The 26748-nt window shown below is 40.6% G+C and overlaps 1 protein-coding gene across 2 annotated transcripts in view; it reads left to right on the top strand.

Annotated features, from left to right (window-relative positions):
• Positions 1-26748, top strand: part of LOC130932167 (adenylate cyclase type 9-like) — a 108913-nt gene that overhangs the window by 64890 nt on the left and 17275 nt on the right. For both annotated transcript variants that reach the window (XM_057861627.1, XM_057861626.1), the window contains 4 exons: positions 21450-21610; positions 26140-26250; positions 26318-26565; positions 26639-26741. In XM_057861627.1, the coding sequence (XP_057717610.1) occupies positions 21450-21610; positions 26140-26250; positions 26318-26565; positions 26639-26741 (623 nt within the window). The remainder of the gene's footprint in view (positions 1-21449; positions 21611-26139; positions 26251-26317; positions 26566-26638; positions 26742-26748) is intronic.

Raw genomic sequence — 26748 nt, 5'->3', positions numbered from 1 at the left:
TGCGAGTGACGTCATCAGTCGAAATTAATATTGCACCCCTCTGTTATTGAGAGTTGGCACTAGTGATAAGGTTAGCTGCAGGTATCGAATATTTTAGTAGTTGATTAATCGATGGAGTAGTTAGTTCGAATAATCGAGTAATCGGATAAGGAACATAAAAAATTAAAATACCTGAGCTGCGGTATATTTTTTTTAAAATGAGGATCAATGTACAACAAAAGAACAATTGGCTAACTTACATAGAAAAAGTCGGCTAGCTTAAATGCTATAAAATGCTAAAGTTTTTTTTTTTTTTTTTTTTTTTTTTTTTTACAATGCTCTTAACAAATGGTTCAGACAATATTCCCACAAAAAACTAAATAAACCTGACTGACCTGGCTAAATATACCTCTAAATTGTGAATGCATTGAAAAACATTAGCGCAAACAAAAACTTAGCTTACGTTGGTCTTAACGGGGAGCAGTTGGATTCAGCCATGTGAAAAGAGGCAGGCCAGAGGGCAGTGTATCCACCCTAATCAATAAAACTAAATGCAAACACTTTCAAAATAAACCATTACAACAAAACTTTAATTAAACGAATACTCTAAGTAACAAAATTTAATTTGAATATTTTTTACCTAATCGGATACTCGAGTTAATCGATTAATCGTTGCAGCACTAGTTAATTTGTTATCATACCTCCCCCTGGTGGTCGTTTTTGTGACGTTTTGAAATTTTAATTGTCTCCTCATTTGAAACACCAGAATCTTTGTGTATGTTTCATGCCGCTATCGTTTCATAGATATTGAGATATTCATTTTGAGTAATGACGTCACTCGCAGCCCTTCCGTAAGTCTCCGCGGTTGACGGAGCGTACCAACTCTCTCAGTAACAGAAGGGTGTCCCGAAAGTAGCACAAACATAGCACAAACGAATGGCACCACTTCAGGTCCATTTTGCTGCGAAAAAGTGACCCGAAGCTGTGCCGTTCGTTTCTGCTCGTTGTTGGGACACCCCTCTGTTATTTAGAGAGTTGGTACGCTCCATAAACCCCAGCAGTAAACTGTGAGTGACGTCATCACTCAAAATTAATATTGCACCCCTCAGTGATTGAGAGTTGGCACTGTTGATAAAATCATTCCAATTCACAGCAGGATGAAAATAGCTTATTTTTCTGTTTATTCATTGTTTTGTACAATATCCTATGTAATATACAGTGGGGAGAACAAGAATTTGATACACTGCCGATTTTGCTGGTTTTCCCACTTGCAAGCCATGTAGAGGTCTGTAATATGTATCATAAGTTCTCTTCAACTGTGAGGGACGGAATCTAGTACAAAAATCCAGAAAATCACATTGTATAATTTTTAAATAATAAATTTGTATTAAACTGCATGAAATAAGTATTTGATACATGACCAACTGGTAAATATTTCGGCTCTTAGTTCTTTTTTAAGAACCCCTCCTGTTCTCCACTCATTACCGGAAGTAACTGCACTTGTTTGAATTTGTTTCCTGTATAAAAGACACCTGTTCACATGCTCAAACAAGCAAACTCCAACCTCTCCACAATGGCCAAGACCAAAGAGCTGTGTAAGGACATCAGGGATAAAATAATAGACCTGCAAAAGGTTGGGATGGGCTACAGGAAAATAAGCAAGCAGCTTGGTGAGAAGGTAACAACTGTTGGAGCGATTATTAGAAAATGGAAGAAGTTCAAGTTGACGTTCAATCTGCCTCGGTCTGGGGCTCCATGCAAGATCTCACCTCGTGGGGCATCACTGATCATGAGGAAGGTGAGGGATCAGCCCAGAACTACTCGGCAGGACCTGGTCAATGACCTGAAGAGAGCCGGAACCACAGTCTCGAAGAAAACCATCGGAAACACATTACGCCATCATGGATTAAAATCCTGCAGCGCACGCAAGGTCCCGCTGCTGAAGCCAGTGCATGTCCAGACACGTCTGAAGTTTGCCACTGACCATCTGGATTATCCAGAGGAGCAATGGGAGAAGGTCATGTGGTCGGATGAGACCAAAATTGAACTTTTTGGTCTAAACTCGGCTCGTCGTGTTAGGAGGAAAAAGAAGGATGAGTGCAACCCCAAGAACATCATACCAACCGTTAAACATGTAGGAGGAAACATCATTTTTTGGGGCTGCTTCTCTGCCAAGGGTACAGGACGACTGCACCGTATTGAGGGGAGGATGGATGGGGCTATGTATCGCCAGATCTTGGCTGACAACCTTCTTCCTTCAGTGAGAGCCCTGAAGATGGGTCGTGGCTGGGTCTTCCAGCCTGACAACGACCCAAAGCACACAGCCAAGGCAACTAAAGAGTGGCTCCGTAAGAAGCATCTTAAGGTCCTGGAGTGGCCTAGCCAGTCACCAGATCTGAACCCGATAGAGAATCTATGGAGGGATCTGAAAGTCCGTGTTGCCCGGCAACAGCCCCGAAACCTGAAGGCTCTGGAGAAGATCTGCATGGACGAGTGGGCCAAAATCCCTGCTGCAGTGTATGCAAACCTTGTCAAGGACTTCAGGAAACGTTTGGTATCTGTAATAGCAAACAAAGGTTTCTGTACCAAATATTAATTTCGATTTTTGTGATGTATCAAATACGTATTTCATGCAATTAAATGCAAATTTATTATTTAAAAATCATACAATGTGATTTTCTGTTTTTTTGTATTAGATTCCGTCCCTTACAGTTGAAGAGAACTTATGATACAAATTACAGACCTCTACATGCTTTGCAAGTGGGAAAACCAGCAAAATCGGCAGTGTATCAAATACTTTTTCTCCCCACTGTAGATAATTGTTGAAAAGCCATATTGTGAGATCATCGTATCGTGAGGTACCCAGAGGTTCCCGCCTATAGTAAAGATGAAGGTCAACGCTCCTCTTCCCCCCCACTCACGCCGATTCACCACACCTTGTTCACTGTCTGAAATGACAGCATGAAAGTCCCCTGGTGATTTCTTATGAAAAATGCATGCGCATCTTTCAAGCCTTCTGACAAAATTGGATCTTTCTCCCCTTCTTTGGAATGCTACCGCTGTTTCCCTGCGTCATTCTGCTTCGTCAATCGCTTCTCACCCAGTGACTGCTCAATCATGCCGAAAAGAGGTTTCTCTGAACAATACTGCAGCGAAAATCTTTGAAACGGACGGACTTCCTTCTCTTCTTTTTATCCAGTATATCCCGTCCCATTGCCAAGGAAAGTGTGCCAGCTGGCCATCTGTCCATGCCACCTGTTTCACTGCCCTCCTACTCCCGTACCTGGCTCTCGTACACAAAGCTGCCATCATCTGATGAATACGTGCACGACATGTTTGCTTGTATTTGCGCTGATCCAAGCACTTCTGTCAGTTCGGCTTCCCTGCCTGTTGTCCTCTGCTACTTTTCCAGTAATCCTTCCCAGGACATGCCACTTTGGATGTTCAAATAAAATGAAAGGTTTTGGCAATAATAGTGAATTATTTTATGAAAACAGTAGGAATGTTGTTGATCTCTTAGTTTGAGTATTGCAAGTGGCACTAGAAACTGCAATTTCTGGAGAAATTACAATGGAGCTTTGCTGTGGTAGATACAGATCTATCCGATCACTTCCTGTTGATTTGGGGATATTTTGCAGACATGCCCTGTTGATGTTTTGCCATTTAAAACGAATGGGAAATTTGGACGTACATAGCAATCAAAGGCATCAAATTACATATGTGTCAAAGGAATCGAAGTACATTGGCATCAATACAATCGACATACACGGCCGTCAATGGCATGGATGTGCATAGCCCTCATTGGTATCTGTGTACTAAGCTTGAGAACGATAAACCGATACGACCGGATATCCGGTTTTACAGGTGAGAGATACAGATGTATCGATAGCAAAGTTACCATTCGACAGTAATTAGCCATTAAATATTCAATGAACCGATAGTAGAGATAGAATTCGGCTATCGCGAGCACAAGAATCGGCTTCTAATGCCTAGTTCAATGCATTGCTTAATATGATAATAATTTAGCTTTCACTTCACAAGCTGCGCTTGTGTCATTCACCACACAGCGCACTTAGAACGAGACCGCACGCCTGATATAATATGGACAAGCACTACTCACAGTCGCGGTTGCCTCAACTTCCCATGCATTTCGGCAGAACCGCTACTCGTCGCCATCGTTACCCGATCGTTACGGGCGTGTCATAACAACGTGAGAGCTAACGAAACCACTGTAACGCACGCTCCGTAGCATTTTCTTCACAGCCCAAAACGAAACTAGTAGTGGCAACAAAGAAACATGCTAAAACAATGGACAGTGTGATCACCGACGCCAGCGACATGCATCGATTGATTTTCAACGCACCCAGGAAAACAAAAGTCGGACTTTGAAGTGATGAAGGCAGCTAGATCCGTTCGCATGGGACAGAGCTTGTGTGAAGTGTGGAGCGGTATACAGAGATCGTGTTTTTTTTAACCCTGAAAAATAACCCACTACAATGGTGGAAAGGGCGGCATATTGTTTCCACGAAACAGTCTACTTAAACATGAACATGTGGATTAGTTGATCTTCCTCAAGAAAAATCTGCCCTTCAAAAAAGATATGGACAGTGATGAGCAATAAAAAATGAGGAAGCACAGGCATAAGTGAATGACTTTGCTGTGTATTAGGTTAAAGTAATGATTATTGACCTGTCTGTCTAAAATGCTATGTTTTATTCCCCCAATCATACCAGTGGTAAAGCATAATTTATTATTTATTTATAATAACATTGCAGGTTTAATTCTTTTTTTATTCTAGACCTGCTGCATATAATGAATATTTTTTGTTTGTAAGATGTTTACGTCGAATGTTTGCACTTAAATTACTTACCTCTTGTGTTAAAAACACCAGGAAATACAGTAATTGAATTACTGCACTTTATTGTTGTCTGTCACTGGAGTTTTATTATCAATCCCGTCTAACAAAATGACGGTCATATAGTAAGCCTTTTTTTTTTTCATAAAAAAATAAAACATAACATTGGTATGAAATTTTGTTGTTTAATTGTGCTATATTAGAAATGTGGTCTTTTTATATGTTTAAAATACTGTACAAACACACACAACAAATATTTACTATCGTATCGTTTTCACTCTATCGAACCGTATCGTTCTTACACTGTATCGAATCGTATCGAATCGCTCAGCCTTAAAAATGTATCATTTTTTAATCGAATCGTAACCTGTGTATCTATAGATACATATCGAATCGGCTTCATGCCAGAGATTCCAAAGCCCTTTGAGACAACGTTGTTGTGATCCAGGGCTATACAAATAAAATTGAATTGAATTGAATTCCCAACCCGACTGCGTAGATGGGCGTAAATGCCATTGGAAATATATGAGAAATTTGGACGTACATAGCAGTCAATGGCATCGAATTTACATATGCGTCAATGGAATCCAATTAAATTGGCATCAATAGAATCGACATACATGGCCGTCAATATCATGGACGTATATCATGGATGCGTCAACGTAATGTAAATGCCACTGGAAATGAATGAAAAATTTCGACGTACATAGCTGTCAATGGCATCGAATTAGATATGCCTCAATGGAATCCAAGTACATTGGCATCAATAGAATCGACATAATGGCTGTCAATGGCATGGATGTGCATGGCTCTAATTGGCGTATGTGTACATGGGCGTCAATGCAATGTAAATGCCATTAGAAAAGAATGGGAAATTTGTACATACATAGCAGTCAATGGCATCAAATTATATATGCATCATTGGAATACAAGTACGTTGGCATCAATAGAATCGACATACATGGCCGTCAATGGCATGGACTTGCATAGCCCTCATTGAAATCTGTGTACTTGGGCGTCAATGCAATGTAAATGCCATCGGAAATGAATTAGAAATTCTGACGTACATGGCCGTCAATGGCACCTACTTACATATGCGTCAGTGGAGTCCAAGTACATTAGAATCATTAGAGTCGACATACAGTGCCGTCAATGGCATGGACGTACATAGCCCTCATTGGCATCTGTTTACATGGGCGTCAATGCAATATAAATACCATTGGAAATGAATGGAAAATTTGGACATAAATGGCTGTCAATGGCTTCCCATTAGAAATGAATGGGAGTTTTGGCGAATTTTGGGGGAACTGTTTTTTTTCCAAATTTTGTATACAACGTTTATGGCACTCATCGTCCTGGAATTTTTTATGTCTAAATTGTGTGATTTGGTCAAAAAAGTAGGATAAGTTGCGTTTTGAAGAAAAACTACATTTTTTCAACAAACCTGTGTTTACGTGCGAATGGAAAATTTTTCGCGGTCTTTCGAAAAAGAGCACACGAAAATTCTAGTCGTTTCGATATTTGACCGGTGTCGATCGGCCAAACGGTTCCGGCTGTGCAATGCACCAAAAAAAAAAACGTGGAGAATAAGATGACCGCGATAACTAGAAGCTGCAATTTCTGGAGAAATTACTATGGAGCTTTGCAGTGCTGATATACAGATCTTAGCCCCGCCCAGGTTGATTTGGGGACATTTGGGGAACATATCCTGGTCATATTAGGTTACTTCCTGTTGATTTGGGGACATTTGGGAGACATGTCCTAGTCATATCCAGGACATGTCCCTCCAAATGTCCCCAAATTACCTGATATGACTTAATGTCCCCAAATCAACAGAAAGTGACCTGATATGACCAGGACATGTCCCCCCCAATGTCCCTAAATGACTGACATGACCAGGACATGTCCCCGAAATGTACCAAAATGACCTGATACAGTATGACCAGGACATGTCCCCCAAATGTCCCCAAATGATCTGATATGACCAGGACATGTCCCCCAAATGACCTGATATGAGCAGGACAAGTCCCCAAAATGTCCCCAGATCAGCAGGAAGTGACCTGATATGATCAGGGCATGTCCCCGAAATGTCTCCAAATGACCAGGACATGTCCCCCAAATGCATCCAAATGGTCTGATCATATCAGGTCTCTTTCTGACCTGATATGACTAGGACATGTCCCCCAAATGACCTGACATGATCAGGACATGTCCCCCAAATGACCCCAAATCAATAGGACGTCTCCGAAATGCCAAATCACCCTGAGCGGGGCTAAGATCTGTATCTCTACACAGCAAAGCCCCATAGTAATTTCTCCAGAAATTGCAGTTTCTAGTTAAAAAAATTGTGTATACTGTATACCATTTAAGTAAAATTGTAAATATGCCAAAGTTACTGTGTAGTCAACAAATTAAAAAATTTTTTTTTTAGTTGTTGGCAATGGCGGCCGATGAGTTAATGAGGAAATCAAACTATTGATATAGTGAGAGTTGGTATAAAAGGTCAGGGTGTGTTGCTGTGCGTCGATAAAGCAGCAGGCTTTGTCAAACAAGACCGTGGATTGATCTTTATTGAAGCACCGACTGTTTGAAAGATTTGCCAGGAAGCTGTCAACCCTGAGACAATTCATTCACCAGCAGCTAGCGTTGATAAAATGTCAGTTTCCCCCTCAAGTCTTATCAAAGTGTCCTTTGGAAAGGTCCAAACTGCTTCTTTTGCGGTATCATCAGTGTGGTAAAGGGCTTTAGATATAGAAAAGTCGTGCTGAATTAGACTGTTAAATTTACCGTAAAATACTTGACAATTGTGGTTGTTGGAATATTACCATTACAACAATGGAAAAACTAAAATACATGTAAAAATTGAGTGTCAAAGTTATCTTTCATGTGAGCCAAAAATTCGGCCATTATATCTGCCAAGTAAGGCTGCCACAATTAATTGACAACCAATCAATGATCGAATGTGCAATGAGTCTTAGCAACGTCTGAAACCTAAACCATCCCTAATTTGTTGGGGGATGCGCTGTTTTCCAATTTTCCACGATAAAATAAAGAAATGCCTCTGGCCTCTCGATCCTACGGTACTACGGAGCCTGTAGAAGAAAAAATATTTTTCATTGCTAATCTGTACCCACACTTTAGTAATATGTATTTACAATTTAGTAATCTGTAGGAAAGTAAAGTAATCTGTACCCACAGTTTAGCAATGACCCGGAAACGGTAGCCACCAATTTGATTTGGCGGGGAATCCAGATGTCGAAAAACCAAGCAAGCAGCTGAACAATGTCACTTGTGACATGAGTGTGTGACAGCATCATATGTGCAAATGATAACACCTGAAAACTACTACTTACTAAACTGTGGGTACAGTTTTGTAACCTGTAGGTACAGATGACCAAACTTAGAGTACAAATTACTAAACGGTGGGTACAGTTTAGGAAACTGGGTACAGATTACTCAACTGTGTGTACTGTTAAGGAAACTGTGGGTACAGTTTACTAAAATGTACCCACTGTTTACAAAACTGTACCCACAGTTGAGTGAACTGTACTCACAATTTAGTCATCTGTACCCACAGTGTAGCAATGACCTGGAAAAAATAGTTATCAATTTGATTTGGTGGGGACTCCAAATGTCGACGGACCAATCAAGCAGCTGAACAATGTCACTTATGACGTGGATGTGACAGCACCATACGTGCAAATGATAACACCTGAAAACTACTTATTACTAAACTGTGGGTACAGATTACTAAACTGTGCGTACAGATCAGGAAACTTTACTGTTGGTACAGATGACTAAACTGTGGGTACATATGACTAAACTGTGGGTACAGATTACTAAATTTTGGGTACGGATTAGTAAACCAGAGGTAGAGTTTAGTAAACTGTGGGTACATACGTATTACTAAACTGTGGGTGCAGATTGTAAACTGTGGGTACAGATTAGGAAACTTTATTGTGGGTACAGATGATTAAACTGTGGGTACAGATTAGTAAATGTGGGTACAAATCTGTAAACTGTGAGTACGGATTAGTAAACTTTAGGTACAGTTTAGTAAACTGTGGGTACATATTATTAAACTGTGGGTACAGATTCATAAACCATGGCTACAGTTTAGTAATATGTAGTCATTTGTGCCCACATTTTAATAATTTGTGGGCACTGGTGACTAAACTGTCAGTACAGATGACTAAACTGTGAGTACATATGACTAAACTGTGGTTACAGATTACTAAATTTTGGGTACAGATTAGTAAACCATAGGTACAGTTTAGTAAACTGTGGGTACATATTGCTAAACTGTGGGTTCAGTTTAGTAAACTGTGGATGCAGATTAGTAAACTGTGGGTACAGTTTAGTAATATAAAGTCATCTGTACCCACATTTTAATCATCTGTGAGTGCAGATGACTAAACTGTGGGTACAAATGACTAAACTGTGGGTGCAGTTTAGTAAACTGTGGGTACAAATCAGTAAACTGTGAGTACAGTTTAGTAAACCATAGGTACAGTTTAGTAAACTGTGGGTACATATTGCTAAACTGTGGGTTCAGTTTAGTAAACTGTGGATGCAGATGAGTAAACTGTGGCTACAGTTTAGTAATATGTAGTCATCTGTACCCACATTTTATTCATCTGTGGGTGCAGATGAGTAAACTGTGGGTACAGATGACTAAACTGTGGGTACAGGTTACTAAATTTTGGGTACAGATTAGTAAACCATAGATACAGTTTAGTAAACTGTGAGTACATGTTACTAAACTGTGGGTGCAGTTTAGTAAACTGTGGGTACAGATTAGGAAACTTTATTGGGGGTACAGATTATTAAACTATGTGTACAGATTATTAAACTGTGGGTACAAATTAGTAAACTGTGAGTACAGATGAGTAAACCATAGGTACAGTTAAGTAAACTGTGGGTCCATATTGCTAAATTCTGGGTTCAGTTTAGTAAACTGTGGATGCAGATTAGTAAACTGTGGGTACAGTTTAGTAATATGTAGTCACCTGTACCCACATTTTAATCATCTGTGGGTGCAAATGACTAAACTGTGGGTACAGATTACTAAATTTTGGGTACAGATTAGTAAACCATAGATACAGTTTAGTAAACTGTGGGTACATGTTGCTAAACTGTAGGTACAGTTTAGTAAACTGTGGGTACATATTACTAAACTTAGTTTAGTAGTTTAGTAATATGTGGTCATCTGTACCCAGAGTTTAGTAATCCGTGTGTACAGATTATTACACTGTGGATACAATTTAGTAAACTGTGGGTCCAGATTACTAAACTGTGAGTACGGTTTAAGTAAACTATGGGTCCGGATTACTAAACGGTTGATACAGGTTAGTGAACTGTACCCATACTTTACCAAACTGTTACAGTTTAGTAAACTCGCAGATCACTTGGCTCTACCCTCAGATTAGCTATTAAAAAAATGTTTTTCCTTCCCTGGCGGATCTGCACCATCCTGCTCTTCAAGCCTCTCCTGATTTTACTTTTCACAATTTTTGTTTTGCTTTGCAATCGGATGGTTGTAGCGCTAAAGTAACATTAAGTCCGTTCCTGTTAGAGTCCCTGACGTCATTGAGTTAGATGTTGATAGAGCAGCACTCCTTGTCCTTTTAAACCCAGAGGCCTCCACTAATGATCCTCTTCAGTTAGCTCGCAGTCACTGCAGATGGAAAATGGCAAATCCGTACCTGCATCACAGGCTCAGCTGGAGAAAGAAAATGTGATCGATACAAACAAACAGCATGAAGTTGACCTTTTCCCCACGCTGTCATGAAGCATTCATGGCACCGTGTGTATTTGGACGATTTTATACCCAGAGGTCTCACCGTTGCTATTCAGACCGGTTTGTCAGAGCCACAATTTACCGCCTGACAGCGATGCAATTGCAGCTGCCGGCCGGTGGGTTGTAAATACAAGAAATTGTCCTTGCTTGGCGTGGATGCATGCAGATGAAGCTTTGTAAACACTTGAGACATGGCACTACCTGTATTGTCATTAGGGGTGTGACAAAATATCGAAATGGTGATAAATTATGATACTTTGAACCCTAAAAGGTATGACCAGTAAGATATGCTCATGCCAATAATCGAGATTCTATTTTACATCAAAAATCTGATAATTGTGATAACAAATTATTTGATGTCAAATAATTATTTCTTTATGTGGGATTTTTTCCCCACTGAATGAATGCACTTGTATTGAAGGTTGGATTTTTCTCTTTTTTCCATTAAGGTCCCATATTATTTGAATTAAAAAAAAAATTATTAGAAGGGGGTGCCAATAATTATAGAGGGCACTTTATACTGTATTGTCACTGTGTTATTGTAAATTGTTTTTTTTTAAAATTGGGGGGGGGGATGCAATAATATCGCATATTGCAATAATTATTATTATAAATTATGGCACACTAAAATTTGTTATTGTGACAGTCCTCGTGATGAACGTGCTTTGGTTCAAAATCAGAGCATTCGCAGTTACTATTTCCGATTTTCGGGGACTTTACAGCTCACTCTCTGATCATTTTAGGGTACTTACAGGTCACTTCCTGTTCCGTAACCCCAAATCAACTAGTCTGGCTCTGCCAGACTATTCTCCCTGTATTTTTCAAACACTGATAGTATAGTCTGGAAACCATCCCATTAACGGCCTTTTCGAGCAGGTACAAAATCAATCGACAAATCAGATTCGTTTATTTGCGTGACGTGTTCTTCACGAGCAACGTCACTCTTGCGCGTCGAAAGTCGTCTCTTCAGCAGCACAGATGGTGAACGGCAGAGCCGAGAATATGTTCCAATCCACGGTAAAATCAGTTTTAAATGACCAAAAACACATCGACACGAGTCATTGACAACAGTCTGTCTCGCGCTAGCCATGTCGAATAAACTCCGCTCTCTTCGTATGTTTATTTCCGCGCGCAAGTCCATCGTCCTGCGGTCGCCATTTTACTAACGTCACGTCTGCCCGTCGCTGATTGGTCCACTCCGCTGTCTGTTTGCTGTGGCTTGCTCCGCCCTGGAAATTGTTTCCGTGGGAATGGTGGCCAGACTCAATAGCTGGAACAGCGTTGAGTCTGGTGTACCAGGCTACAAATCAACAGAAAGTGACCCAGAAAATGCCCCAAAATTAACAGGAGGTGCCTGAAAATCAACATGTAATGACCTGAAAGGGCTCAATATTACTTCGTTGCCTGGCATTGGCTGCCACTGACGGCCAGAGAAGTGGGAGGGGTTCATTACCTGCCCTCCCCCTTCAAATGGATTGGATGTCTACTAGTGATAAACTTACAGCAGAAGTATGGATATAGCTCGATTTTCTGTTTCTTAGTTGTTTTGTAGAATACAGTGGGGCAAATAAGTATTTAGTCAACAACTAATTGTGCAAGTTCTCCCACTTCAAAATATTAGAGAGGCCTGTCATTGTCAACATGGGTAAACCTCACCCTTGAGAGACAGAATGTGGAAGAAAAAAAACAGAAAATCACATTGTTTGATTTTTAAAGAATTTATTTGCAAATCATGGTGGAAAATAAGTATTTGGTCTATACCAAAAGTTCATCTCAATACTTTGTTATGTACTCTTTGTTGGCAATAACGGACGCCAAACGTTTTCTGTAACTCTTCACAAGCTTTTCACACGTTGTTGCTGGTATTTTGGCCCATTCGTCCATGCAGATCCCCTCTAGAGCAGTGATGTTTTGGGGCGGTCTTTGGGCAACACTGATTTTCAACTCCCTCCTCACCCCGTGGCGTCAAAATGATAACAAGAACTGGGAGCAAAAATCCCAGAACCACACGGGAGGCCCTAGTGAATGACCTACAAACAGCTGGGACCACAGTAACAAAGGCTGCTATCAGTAACACAATGCGCCGCCAGGGACTCAAATCCTGCACTGCCAGACATGTCCCCCTGCTGAAGAAAGTACATGTCCAGGCCCGTCTGCGGTTCGCTAGAGAGCATTTGGATGATCCAGAAGAGGACTGGGAGAATGTGTTATGGTCAGATGAAACCAAAATATAACTTTTTGGTAGAAACACAGGTTCTCCTGTTCGGAGGGAAAAGAATACTGAATTGCACCATACCCACTGTGAAGCATGGGGGTGGAAACATCATGCTTTGGGGCTGTTTTTCTGCAAAGGGACCAGGACGACTGATCTGTGTAAAGGAAAGAATGAATGGGGCCATGTATCGAGAGATTTTGAGTGGAAATCTCCTTCCATCAGCAAGGGCATTGAAGATGAGAAGTGGCTGGGTCTTTCAGCATGGCAATGATCCCAAACACACAGCCAGGGCAACAAAGGAGTGGCTTCGTAAGAAGCATTTCAAGGTCCAGATCTCAACCCCATCGAAAATCTGTAGAGGCAGTTGAAAGTCCGTGTTGCCCAACGACAGCCCCAAAACATCACTGCTCTAGAGGAGATCTGCATGGAGGAATGGGCCAAAAATACAAGCAACAGTGTGTGAAAAGCTTGTGAAGAGTTACAGAAAACGTTTGGCTTCCGTTATTGCCAACAGAGGGTACATAACAAAGTATTGAGATGAACTTTTGGTATTGACCAAATACTTATTTTCCACCATGATTTGCAAATAAATTCTTTTAAAATCAAACAATGGGATTTTCTGTTTTTTTTCACATTCTGTCTCTCATGGTTGAGGTTTAACCATGTTGACAATTACAGGCCTTTCTAATATTTTCAAGTGGGAGAACTTGCACAATTAGTGGTTGACTAAATACTTATTTGCCCCACTGTATTTCCTGACCAATGTATCGGTAATCATTGTATCGCCATATCGTCAGATCATCGTTATCGTGAGCTTTGTATCGTATCGTGAGTTACCAAGAGGTTCCCAACCCTAATTGTCACAACTCCTAATGTACATCCCACAGAATTGTGCTCAGAATCTCTTCATATATCCAGAGAAAACAATAAACTGGCTATCTTACCATGTCACACCTACATGAAGATGTACTGAGATGAGCAAGAGGAAGGTATGAGATCCACACAGGCAGTGATGAGACGCCCACAGAAGCGCTTCTTCCTCTAACCACCTACACATCTCATTAACCCCGCAGCTAGAGGGGATATAGTGTGGAAGCGCAGTCTTTCTGTAGCCGGGTCGATATCCGGGAGGAGAAGCTGGTAAATAGCGACAACGGAGAGCTAATTCCCTGCATGGGTGATCTAGAAAGGCAAAGGAGACATGGAAAAGGAGTGTTATACTAATCTGCCAATGTTGGGTCCGTGGCAAATGTGGTTTCAGACATACACAGACTCGCAGCTGACTGATTTCATTAAGCAAATCTAATCCTACCCAGCCAAAATTTGTTCCGGCTTTAGCATTTAAGAGCAGCGTTATTTTATATTGTTATATCGAATAAGGGCTGCAGCTATCGATTATTTTAGTAGTCGATTAATCGATGAAATAGTTAGTTCGAATAATCGGATAAAGAACATGAAAAATTTAAACACCTGAGCTGAACCTCAAACGGCATTTAAAAAAAAAAAAAAAAAAAAAAATGAAGATCTATGTACAACAAAAGAACAGTTGTCTAACTTACATAGCAAAAGTCCGCTTGCTTAATTGCTATAAAATGCTAACGTTTTTTTTTTTTTTACAATGCTCCTCTCAAATGTTTCAGACACATATGCCCACAAAAAACGACTAAATATGCCTATAAACTAAATTATAAATGCATAAAAAACATTAGCTCAAACAAAAACTTAGCTTACGTTGGTCTTAACAGGGAGCAGTTGGATTCAGCCATGTGAATTGAGGGCAGTGTATCCACCCTAATCAATAAAACTAACACTTTCAAAATAAACCATTAAAACACCACTTTAATTAAACGAATACACGAAGCAATAAAATTTAATTCAAATATTTTTTTCTAATCGAATACTCGAGTTAATTGATTAATCGTTGCAGCACTAATATCGAGTTTTATCTCGTTTTAGGACTGCAGTTACCGATTATTTTAGTCGTCGATTAATCGATGAGCTTGTTAGATCAAATAATCGAGTAATCGAATTACGAACATAAAAAAATACAATACCTGCAGAGCTGAACCTCAACTGGTATACAAAAATAAATAAAATAAATGAGGATCTAAGTATGACAAAAGAACAATTGGCTAACTTGTATCGCAAAAGTCCGCAAGCTTAAATGCGATAAAATGCTAACGTTTCTTTTTTTTTTTTTTAAACGCTCCTAACAAATGGTTTTACACATATTCCCACGAAAAAATGGCTAAATATACAGTACCTATAAACTAAATTACGAATGCATTAAAAACATTAGCTTAAACAAAAACTTCTGGTCTCAACAGTGAGCAGCTGGATTTAGCCACCTGAAATGAGTTATGTCATATTCACTGTTGCCACTAGAGGGCAGTGTATCCACCCAAATCAATCAAACTAAATGCAAACACTTTCAAAACAAACCATTATAACGCCTCTTTAATGAAACTAATACTCGAAGCAGCAAAATTGAATTTGAATCTTAAATCGAATTACTCGAGTTAATCAATGAACTAGTTAGTTGAAATAATCAAGCAATCAGATAAGGAACATAAAAAATTATAATACCTGAGCTAAGCCTCAAACGGTTTCAAAAATGAATAAATGAGGATTTAAGTACAACAAAAGAACAATTGGCTAACTTGTCCGCTAGCTTGAATGCTATAAAATACCATTTTTAACATTCTAACATTTTTTTTTAAACAATGCTCTTAACAAATGGTTCAAACACATATTCCCACAAAAAATGGCTAAATATACCAATAAACTAAATTACGAATGCATAAAAAAAAAAAAACATTAGCTTAAACAAAAACTTATTTTAGTCTTAGCAGGGACCAGCAGGATTCAGCCACGTGAAATGAGTTATGTCATATTCACTGTTGCCACTAGAGGGCAGTGTATCCAACCAAATCAATAAAACTAACTGCAAACACTTTCAAAACAAACCATTACAACACCACTTTAATTAAACGAGTACTCGAAGCAGCAAAATTGAATTATAATCTTTTTTCTAATCGAATTACTCGAGTAAATCGATTAATCGATGAACTAGTTAGTTCAAATAATTAAGTAATCGGATAAGGAACATAAAAAATGACAATACCTGAGGTAAGCCTCAAACGGTATAAAAAGAGGATCTAAGTATGACAACAGTTGGCTAACTTGCATAGCAAAAGTCCGCTAACTTACAGTAAATGCTATAAAATGCTGACTTTTTTTTTTTTTAACAATGCTCTGGTTTCGAATGAACAAACGTTCCTAGTCTAAATGATTGGACGTCGAGCACCATCAATGCAGCCTTATAGTTAACTGAGAAACTACTATGGTGGAAGATTTTGGTAGCAACTTGTTAGTTCTTGTTATTTTTTTATTTTTTTCAACGGTGACACCTTTTTAAAACGATGTCTCGATTCTTGGCAGGAGCATATCGATAACCTTTTGGGATACAAAGTATCACGATATATCACCATTTCGATATTTTGTCACACCCCTAAACTGCATTAACCATCAAAGTGAGGTCTAACTGTAACTGTAGTCTTGAAACAAATCTAAATAAAGAAAAACATTGCAATAAAATAATGCAAACTGGTTAAACTTGAGAGTAGCTGAGATCTGTCATGACAGAACATTACTCCTCAAGTTCAGCATTCGCGTCAATGATATCTGGCGCCATCTAGCGTCGTGAACGGGTAAAATGTCTAGACCTCGAATATAAGACGACTCCCACTTTTTCAGTCTTGTTTCAATGCAAAAAACACCGTCTTATATTCAAGCCACTACGGTAAATTATAAATGGATTAAAAAAAAACATTAGCTCAAACAAAAACTTAGATTGGTTTTAACAGGGAGCAGCTGGATTCAGCCATGTGAACTGAGTTGAGAAATGAGAAATTCCAAAAGTTTCAGATACTTTTTCATACCACTGTATTTAGCTTAAAGATGTCCCGATCCGATATTTGGATCGGATCGGACGCCGATATGGGCAAAAAAATGCGCATCGGTATCGGATCGGAACACGGAAAAATTCCGTTCCAGACTTCCGATCCAGTTATTTTTAAAGTCCAGTCCGGGTTTTCCAGCGCACGATTTACATAATCCATTCCAGTTTTTGCTTCGGTTTCCCTAAAATCCAGTCCGCATTTTCACCTTCAACACACTACATTTACATTACCGTCTCCCAATTTACCGAGAGACTTTATCGGTAAAAATGTCAGCTGTGTGGGATCATTTCACCTTAAAGGACGACAAAGACGAAGAGGCAGAGTGCAACATATGCCACAATAAAGTCAAGCGTAGTGGTAAAGCTGTAAGAAGTTTTAATACAACCAACCTAATCAAGCATTTAGCGAAATACCACCACAAACAATATAAGGAGTATGTTAAGAAAACCGAAGACAAAAAGAAAGGTCCTACGCAACTAACACTGGCAGAAACTTTTGCTATGCGTGACAAACTGGCACTCGACAGTCCCAAAGCCCAGGGATTAACAAGAGTCATTGCCGAAGAATTCATTCTGGATGACGAGCCATTATCTCCCGTGAGTAAAGACGCACCATCCAACACTTAGCACCAGGGTACAACATGCCCAGCTGTCATTACATCCTTGAGTGATTCAGTCGTGGAAGATTCGTGAACGATTTACAAACATCCAAATTCCGATTATTGAAATATGTCAAGTGAAGCGGAACTAATACACAGCGCGGTCTCAACTCACGGCTTTAGCTCAACTCATCCCGCTGGATAAAAAACACAAGAATACCTGACTGCTGCTGACAGCCGCTACAAACTACGTCAACGTCGTTTTACTGGAGATAATAGATATCATATGTATATAGAACTAGATGCAAAACGACAGACTCGACGGCGTTAGCAACATCGAAGTATTGAAAACCAGATGCGTTAGTAAACAGCCGCCATCTTAAAGCAGGAGACTTCCCTAGTAGGTTGTTGTGAACCTTCCAAGCGAACCTAATTAACTTTTTATCCAAAATACTCCTAAATCTGCAAAATCTTGACTTGAATCTATCTTCAAAACAGTTTTAAAACTTTCACTTGTCGAAAGTAGACAGAAGGGAAATTATGAAATAACGGAAGCAAATTTTAACAACTTTAACAGTTGATTCGCAATATTAAATGAATTAATTGTAGTTTAAAGCTGCTGATACAGAATGGGGACTTGAATATTTTATTTACTGTTTTAAAATGTTAACTTGATACTGGAATAGTCATTTATTTAAACCTGAGAGGCTTTTTATACAATTTTTGTAACTAATGCACGAAACATTAAAAGCATCTAATAGCTTGGGGGATTTGTGGGATTTTCCACTGAGGTTGTTGGTGTGTTTTGCTTTTTTAAGACAGTTTACAATATTATTTGCGCGTTTTACTGACTGACTATGCCATTTCTGTTTGTTATTTATAATGTTTTGTGTTTGTCACACAGGTCAGTATCTTGTTACCAACCGTTGTGTGTTATTCAAACTCACCTAATTCAGCTGGCTAGTTGTTATCAAGAGTACTAAAACCTTTTTCAACATGAGTCTGACAACTAAGTAAGGAGGCTAAATAACTTTAAACTTTAACACATGCTCAGATAGATCGGTATCGGCCAGTATCGGTATCGGAAGTGCAAAACAATATTGGTATCGGATCGGAAGTGCAAAAACCTGGATCGGGACATCCCTAATTTAGCTTTTTTTTGTTTGTTTGTTTCATGAAGAGCATTGTAAAAAAAAAAAAAAAAAAAAAAAAAGTTAGCATTTCATAGCATTTAAGCTAGCGGACTTTTGCTATGCAAGTTAGCCAATTCTTCTCTTGTTGTACTTAGATGCTCATTTATTTATATTTTTTATACTGTTTGAGGCTAAGCTCAGGTATTTTATTTATTTTGAGATAAAAGTGCAATTCTGCATACTGTAGTTTTAAGAAACACTCGGGAATTTTATTTTGTATTCGCTTTTAATGCCCTTTTGAAAGTGCAATCTCGTTTTCCCCCCAATTTTTCACACTCGCCAAAGCGTCTTTCCGCCCAAGGGCCCCATGTAGGCTAGGACCGCCACTGTTTGTCTGCCATTGACGGCGTTTGACATCGAATTCTTTTTGACGCCGTCAAGAGCAGCAAATGATATGTAACAACTTCCGATTGAGGTGTCCTGCCCTGTCGTTCAAGGTAAAACAACAGTTGGCCGTCTGTTTGCAGTGACTGTGTAACACATTGCACGCTTCCAGGAAGACGTTCTATAAGACTTTTTGCATGTGCCTGTGAAAAAGAGCTTACAGTATGTGAGTTGACGGTGGATTTGTAAGCCGTTCAATCTTTCTTTTTGTATATACCTAAGATGTTGAGCTTGAAAAGCGCTTTCCTAAAATTGCTTTCATAAAACTGGAATCTTAGTACCATGCTAAATTAAATAAGTGTTTTGACCAGAAAAACATAAGCAAATACCTCATGGGAGTGACGGAAGTAATAGTATGCTGATAGACTGGGGCGACGCAGGTGTTTAAATATTTAGCCTATAGATATTGACACTTGAATGACACAAATATTAAGCTTTGACGATGCTCTCACGTAGGAGTGGGAACCTCTTGGTACCTCACAATACGATTTGTGATACAAAGCTCACGATAACGATGATCTGACAATATGGCGATACAACGATTATCGATACGTTGGTCAGGAAATTATTCTAGAATATTCTACAGACAACTAATAAACAAGTTCCTGCTGTGAATTGGAATGAGTTTATCACTAGTAGACATCCAAGCCATTTGAACTGGGAGGGTGGCTGGACTGTTGGGCTGGGAGATGGCGTTGTTGTGGCCACGGCTGTCGCAGCGGACGGGGTGGGCTTTTCCCTCGTCACTGCCTGTCTCATCAAGATGGATTTTTTTGAGTCTTTCTTCTGTGGTGACCACTGCCTCGTGGCTGAGTTTGCCTGGGGAACTTGTGTGGGGCATGTTGTGTTCCTGGGAGGGAACTGGTTTGGCCGTGCACGTTTCCAGCTGATAGCGGGACACTGGAGGGTCGCAGGGGATGCGAGCGTCCGAGCACGGCGGCGCGGGCTCTGCTCTGCGAGCAGCACGGACTCAACGGCATCGTCCGCTGCACTGGTGGTCCCGGTCGCTCTGCTGGGTCGTCCAGCGACTTGCATCCCGGGCGTCCTCCCGGTTGTTCTGCTCGGTCGTCCGCCGCCTGGCATCCTGGACGTCCTCCTGGTCGTCCATCGGTCGTCTTCCACCGGCGCCCAGGCCGTGCAGCCGGGCCGTTCGTTCCGTTGAATCGGGTTGCGGGTCTTACCAAATGCGTTACTGACCTTCAGTGGCCAGTTTTATTGCTTTAAAATGGATTTTGGGCATTGTGTTTTGGAGCTAAGTTGCATCAGAACCTAGAGATTGTTGAAATTCGCCTCCCCAGACAAGCCGCACGAAAACAGCGACAGCTGAACAAAGTGCCGCTCTGCTGATGTTGCCTCCGCGCGTGCCAACCGGGAAGGCGGAACTTCGCGCGTTCATCTCTGATATTAACCCTTTGTACTGACTCCATGTTCCAAAAGTTTGAAAAAGACTCGCCGAAAGCAGGTAGACAATTTATTCGTCGACAATAGTCAAAAACAAGGCAAAAATAGACGATGGAGGGACAATTCTGGATCCAAAACAAGGCTACATGTTTCCGAGCAGCAAAATCTGTCTTATCTCAGTGTCCAGTGTTTTTTAAGTCCGTGGGCCGGCCGAAGGTGTGTCCAGGCGTTGCTTTGGGATCATCCCTCTCTGGCCGGTTTCGGGCTGTTTAGGTTCGTGCGTGGATGGGATGTGGTTACCACAGCGACCGACGCTGGTCTTGACGTCACAAGCGCCTGCTATCAACTTTGTTATCCGGGCTGGCACTACTTTTTTAGGACAAAGCGCACTGGTCTTTGTCCTTGTTCGTTTGTCGGGAGGACTGATTGCCAGAGTTTGGTGCGTCAATCTTGCTCGTGGCGCACATGTTTTGGGCTTCTGGTATAAGATGGCGTTGTGTATCTATTCTGTTTCTTTAAACTATGGTGTGCTATTTATTTTACATTAGGTGTGTTAGAGTAGTGCAGTCCTACATTGAATATGAGAAATGATACTATTCCCTGATTGATTATATTACGTGTGTTCGAGTAATGCAAACAGTTTGACGGTGCCTACGAGAAACGGTACCATTTTTCCTTTTCCCCCTCATGAGCGCTGATAAGGTGATTAACTTTAATGTGTTCAAGGCCACTGAGTGGAGTCTGCCGAAACTATAGTTAAATGAATGTGTTATACTAATGCAAACAATTATATGGTGTGTGCGAGAACGGTACCTTTTCCCTTCAAGATGTATCTTGTGAAAAAAAACGTAAAATACGTATAAATACGTTTTTGTGACACTAAAGGAATTAAAAATAGAACGTATTTATACCTTTTTGGGAGCAAATGAGTTAAAAGAATCAGAATCGAGAATCGTTTGGAACCGGAACCGTTGAAATTCAAATGATGCCCAACCCTAGTGATGACATATGAAGGATATACGACAGAATGCTAATGTTTGGCTTTCTTCCGGACAATTCTAGGCCTGAGGACCTACCTGATTTCTGGACGCAAACTGGAGAAGCCACCTCCTTGTAGCTGCTCCCAGTCGGCGTTGTCGGCCTCTGAGCATGCCGACGTGAGGTGCTGTTTGCAGGGAGCGCACCCTTCGGATGGTACAACGTCAGCCTCAAGCCTCCCCAAGGTGAGTGAGGCAAAAAGCATCTGTAATATAAAGAGTTTTTTTTCACCGCTCGCGTCTTTGCCTGAGGTAAAACACGAACCGCATGTACTTTTAGTCATTTTCAATATCCATCTATTTGCTTTCACTTATGTGGGCGTTGCAGAGGCTTTAATCATTTCTTTGCATATACAATTCTCTTGACTTCAGAGGACCGGACAAGAAATAGATGGCCTTTTGCTATTTGCATTACCATATTTGTATTGTGCATTCAAGTGATTTTTTTTCTCCACTGGGAGAAGAAAGCAATTTAGCATGATTACCTCCGCAGCAGTCTTCATTAATGTCCGTAAATGACTAAATGGAGAAAAATTGGGGACATGATTGCAGATGACAGCGGGCAGTCGATGCAAAGATTGAAACGTGCTGAAAATGTGCTAGCAAAGCTGATGTAATGTTCGTCTCACGGTCGAAGGCGTTTGAAATGTTTTGAATAAAATGTTCCTGTTATTGGCTGCAAGTGGTCGGTTGACTCATCGACAAGTCATCAATGACTATTCAGTTTTAACTTTTTGTTTTTTTGTTAAAAAAGGAAAAAATAGTCTTTTTTTGAACTTTTTTTTAAATGTATGTTTATGTATATACAGGTAGTTCCCAGGTTACGAACGAGGTCCGTTCGGAATTAACCTTTTAAGTAAATCTCAAAATAACTATCCAAATAGTCTCAAAGTATTGTATTTTGATAATGCTAGTGGATACACTGCCCTCTGGTGGCAGCATTCGGTCTGGCTGGACTATCGCCTTGTATGACTGTGAAGCAGACTTGGACATCTGACATGGATAAAGGATAGCTGCGTTCTGGTTTGACCCACATAAGGCTGTAAGTTGTTTCAGCTAATGCATATTTGTGTATCCATTTGTTTTGTAATTCAAAAAACAGTGTCCCCAAATCAAAAGGAAATAACCAGATATCAATAGGACACGCCCCCAAATGTCCTGATATGATCAGGCCACGCCCCCCAAATGTTCCCAAATGACCTTATATGACCAGGCTACGCCGCCCTAAATGTTCCCAAATTACCTGATATGTCTAGGCCACGCCCCCAAATGCTCCCAAATGACCTGATATGAATAGGCCACACCTCCCAAGTGTTCCCAAATGACCTGATATCATTATCTCAGGCCCCATAAATGTCCCCAAAATAGACAGGAAGTGACCTGATATTGTCCCCGAATTGTCCTCAAACCAACCTAGGCTGGGGTTAAGATCTGTATCTCCACATGGCAAAAACCAGAAGTAATTTCTCCCGAAATTGCAGTTTCTAGTTAAGTTTACAGCTGTAGTTTGTGGAGTTAAGTGTAAGCGATTTCCAATGAGAATTGTAAATACGTTAGCATTCATAGCATTTAAGATAGCGGATATTTGTTAGGGAAATTAGGCTAATCTACTAAATTTAACATATTGATCAGACTAGATGGACGTTTGAACACCAATTGTTTTGTGTCAAGTATTTTATTGTTAAAATACGTGTCATTTTAAACATAAGTGTACATATGTGTGGTACAGCTTTACAAATTGGAAACAGTGAAGGAAGTTAAAACCCTTAAAAAGCACACTTGATTTGTTTGCTGTCTGTCTGACTTCACGTTTAGTGAGGACAGAACATAACATATTAATAAAGTAAAGTGCGGCTGGTTGTGATTGGGCGCGCTCGGGTGGGGGGTACTTGTGCCGGGATTGGCTGTGGGGTGGCGTAGGGTCGGTTGCCAATGGGCTTACACTTACAAGGGATTCACACAATTACTGGGTTCTAGATCACAGTGCTGATTTGTGTACACTCTACCCCTCAACAGCCCCCCCCCCCAAATGGTGTCAACCGGAAATACATCTAGCTGACGATAGCACCAACTTATTATTAGTTAGTGTAGACGTTCAATGTGTTTCTTGTTGTTGCTTTTCTTTCTTTTCTTGTGTTTCTTTTTTTTTCTGTTCCCTCATAACCCCTTTCTGTTTGCTGCTTTGTCATAATAAATGAGGTATGTTGAATGATCACAATGGGAGTATGTCATGCTCTCAATATGAAACATTAAAACCATTCAGACCAAGTGGACACTTAAGGCCGAGTTATACTTCCGCGTCAGACCTACGCCGTCAAGGAAGAATCGAGTTACGACCCTACGCCGTAGCCTGGCGCGCACCTCTCGATTTTTCTAACCTTCGCGTCGCGTAGACGCGTAGACGCGTAGACGTAGCGAAAACGGACTGTGATTGGTCCGCTCAGACTGTTGTTTCCGGGCGAAAACACCGCCATTGTAGAATAGAATCAAACATTATTTTCTACACGCAAAAATGCACCAAGCCGACGGGAGTATCATCGAAGAGCAAGTCTCGTCAAGAAATTATTATTGTGACTGCCAAATGGCAAGGTCGGCGATCGAAAAAATAAATAAATGGAAGAACCACCGAGACGTGGGTGGTCGGAATCGAGTGGCCACACGAAGCGGTGACACAGTCGGCCAAAAACTGCCAACTTTTTATCACTTTATGTCGTATTTTTGGTTGGTGCACTTCATCATTTACTGTGTACATATGTTTCAAGTATATGAAGAATAAAGCACAGATTTGGTGTCAAAAGAGTTGTTTTGATCTTTAATTTTTAATAACAGACAGTTCACACACACAATACATCATCACTGATTGAGAGTGCCTCGGTGCTTTTTATGATAACCTTAAAATCAAGCCTCCCAGCGCAGTTTGGGAAGTTCCCTAGACGCCAGAAATCTGCTATGGCTTCCCACTTGCTGGTTGTAGGACACGGCAAACAAATCAGGCTGGAGGGCTTTGCAGACCTTGAACGCAGTGCTCGACGCCAGTTTGAAGCTAGCCGCCACAGCTAGCTCTCTCCACCCGAGTCTAAAACTCTCTGTGCGGCATCAAAAGTCGGCCAGACCGCCTCGAAACCGTCTTCTGCGTCGCCTGCCCGTCAACATTTGTATGTTCAATATTTATTCAGTGTTGATGAGCAGAATATTTACTTTCAAGAGTTCCATCTTGCATTGTTTATTTTTTCTCCGACTAGCGGAAGTAAACAAGCATGCCCCAAAACCGTACAAACATAACGCCACATCCCTCTAGTGGCTTGGCGGTGAATTACAGAGCAACGCGTTCGCTCACCGCAGAACTATCGAATGTCGAATGACGCCGTAGTCGCTACGCCGTCACCGCAACGCGGGAGTATAACTCAGGCTTTAGACTTCCATTCGCTGTGTCAAACAAACAGCTGAACAGGACAGGTTAAAAAAAAAAAAAAAACAGAAATAGATGAATAAATAAATAAGAATATAAAAGGAAAATGACGATCGGGTCCGATCACGTCATTTTCAAAGTATCGGAATCGGCAAAAAAATATCGGACATGCCTTTTTTATTTATTTATTTTTTTTTTTTTATTAAATCGTTTTCTAATTGTATTTAACGTTACAGACATAATATGTTACATTAATCCAGAGTCTTTAGTTTAAGCTTAAGGAAGGGTTATCAAGTTTATCCCGATAACGGCGGTAATTGAATTTTTAAAGAATGTATCACGTTATAACATTTAACGCAATTATTACATGCGCTGCATGACCCACTCTCGCACTGTGGCGCTCAATCTGTAATGGCGCCCTTTTACTTATAATGAGAGCTAATAGGCAGCTTAAAATGAGTAGAGTGAATGTTGGCAGCCTTTGGAGCCTTTCTTAATTGGCTGTAGTCTTACAATCCCTCTCCCTACGATTAGAAATATCGTGGGAAGCAATGTGGGGAAGCAAGGTAATAATTGATCTTTTTCTTAATACCCTGTTATATCTCCCAACCCAGAGAAGACATATCAATTGGTAGCACTACGCACAGTCATGGGTGCACTTCCCATCATGCATTTGGGCAGAAGTTATATGCCTGAATTATCATTTACTGAAAGCTCATAAAAATCCACTAGATGGCAATATTTAGTCACAATATACAAATTCACATCTGTCCTTTAAGAATTACAAGTCTTTCTATCCGTGGATCCCGCTCACAGAAAGAATGTTAATAATGTAAATGCCATCTTGAGGATTTATTGTCATAATGAACAAATACAGTACTTATGTACTGTATGTTTAATATATATATCCGTCTGGGTTTTATTCATTTTTTTCTTAATGCATTGCCAAAATGTATATGATCGGGAAAAATTATCGGGAATGATTGGAATTGAATCGGGAGCAAAACAAAAGCAATCGGATCGGGAAATATCGGGATCGGCAGATACTCAAACTAAAATGATTGGGATCGGATAGGGAGCAAAAAAACATGATCGGAACAACCCTAAAAATGACTGATTTTCAATTGAAGGTATAAGAAAGCTGTCTAAAATTTCAATGTAAACTTGTGCATTTATTGAAGATTTAACCACAGCCATCTCCCCCAGTACCAAATTAGCTTAGCTGCGCCACTGCTAATAAACTGTTGTTGAGTGAAGTCATTTGATTTCCCAAATGCAAATAAAGTCCTCGTTTCCTTCTCTGCAGCCTCCTTGTCCAGCCTGCTGTGTGGTCATCATAGCAGGGGATGACAAAGTGCAGGAAGAAGGTGACATGACTCATGGCTACAACGATGACCACAAGACAAGTAACGGCAAGGTTAGGCTATAAGCTAGAATGTTAACTGCGAACAGGAAGACGGAACTTTTCGGATCTGGCTCCTTAGGACTCCTCAGGTCTGAAAGGGATGACCGCGAACCGTGGGTCCAAGGCGCTGAATGGCCTACTGAGTCCCAGGCTGGAACCACTGAACAACAGCCAAACGTCCCTGTGCGAGATGCTGCAGGAGAAGGAGAAGAAGACGTGGGCCGTAGGGGCTTTAGGCATGGACCACTCGGCGCTCATCCCGCTGCGTTCGAAGAACTTCCGAGAGAGAAGCGACGCCCACTTTGTGGACGTCATTAAAGGGGACAGGTGAGGACGGCCAGAAAACCTTCAGGGCTTTTACGACAGAGATCATTTGCACTAATTTGTCCTCCTTTGACAGCTTGATGAAGGACTATTTCTACAGACCGCCTATTAACAAGCTGTGCCTCACTTTTCTGGATAAAAGCCTGGAGTCCGCCTACCAGATAAGCTATCAGGAAGAGGTGCGTT

The sequence above is a fragment of the Corythoichthys intestinalis genome, chromosome 16, assembly GCF_030265065.1.
Source record: "Corythoichthys intestinalis isolate RoL2023-P3 chromosome 16, ASM3026506v1, whole genome shotgun sequence".
Lineage (NCBI taxonomy): Eukaryota > Metazoa > Chordata > Actinopteri > Syngnathiformes > Syngnathidae > Corythoichthys > Corythoichthys intestinalis.
This window is presented reverse-complemented; position numbering and strand designations above follow the sequence as displayed.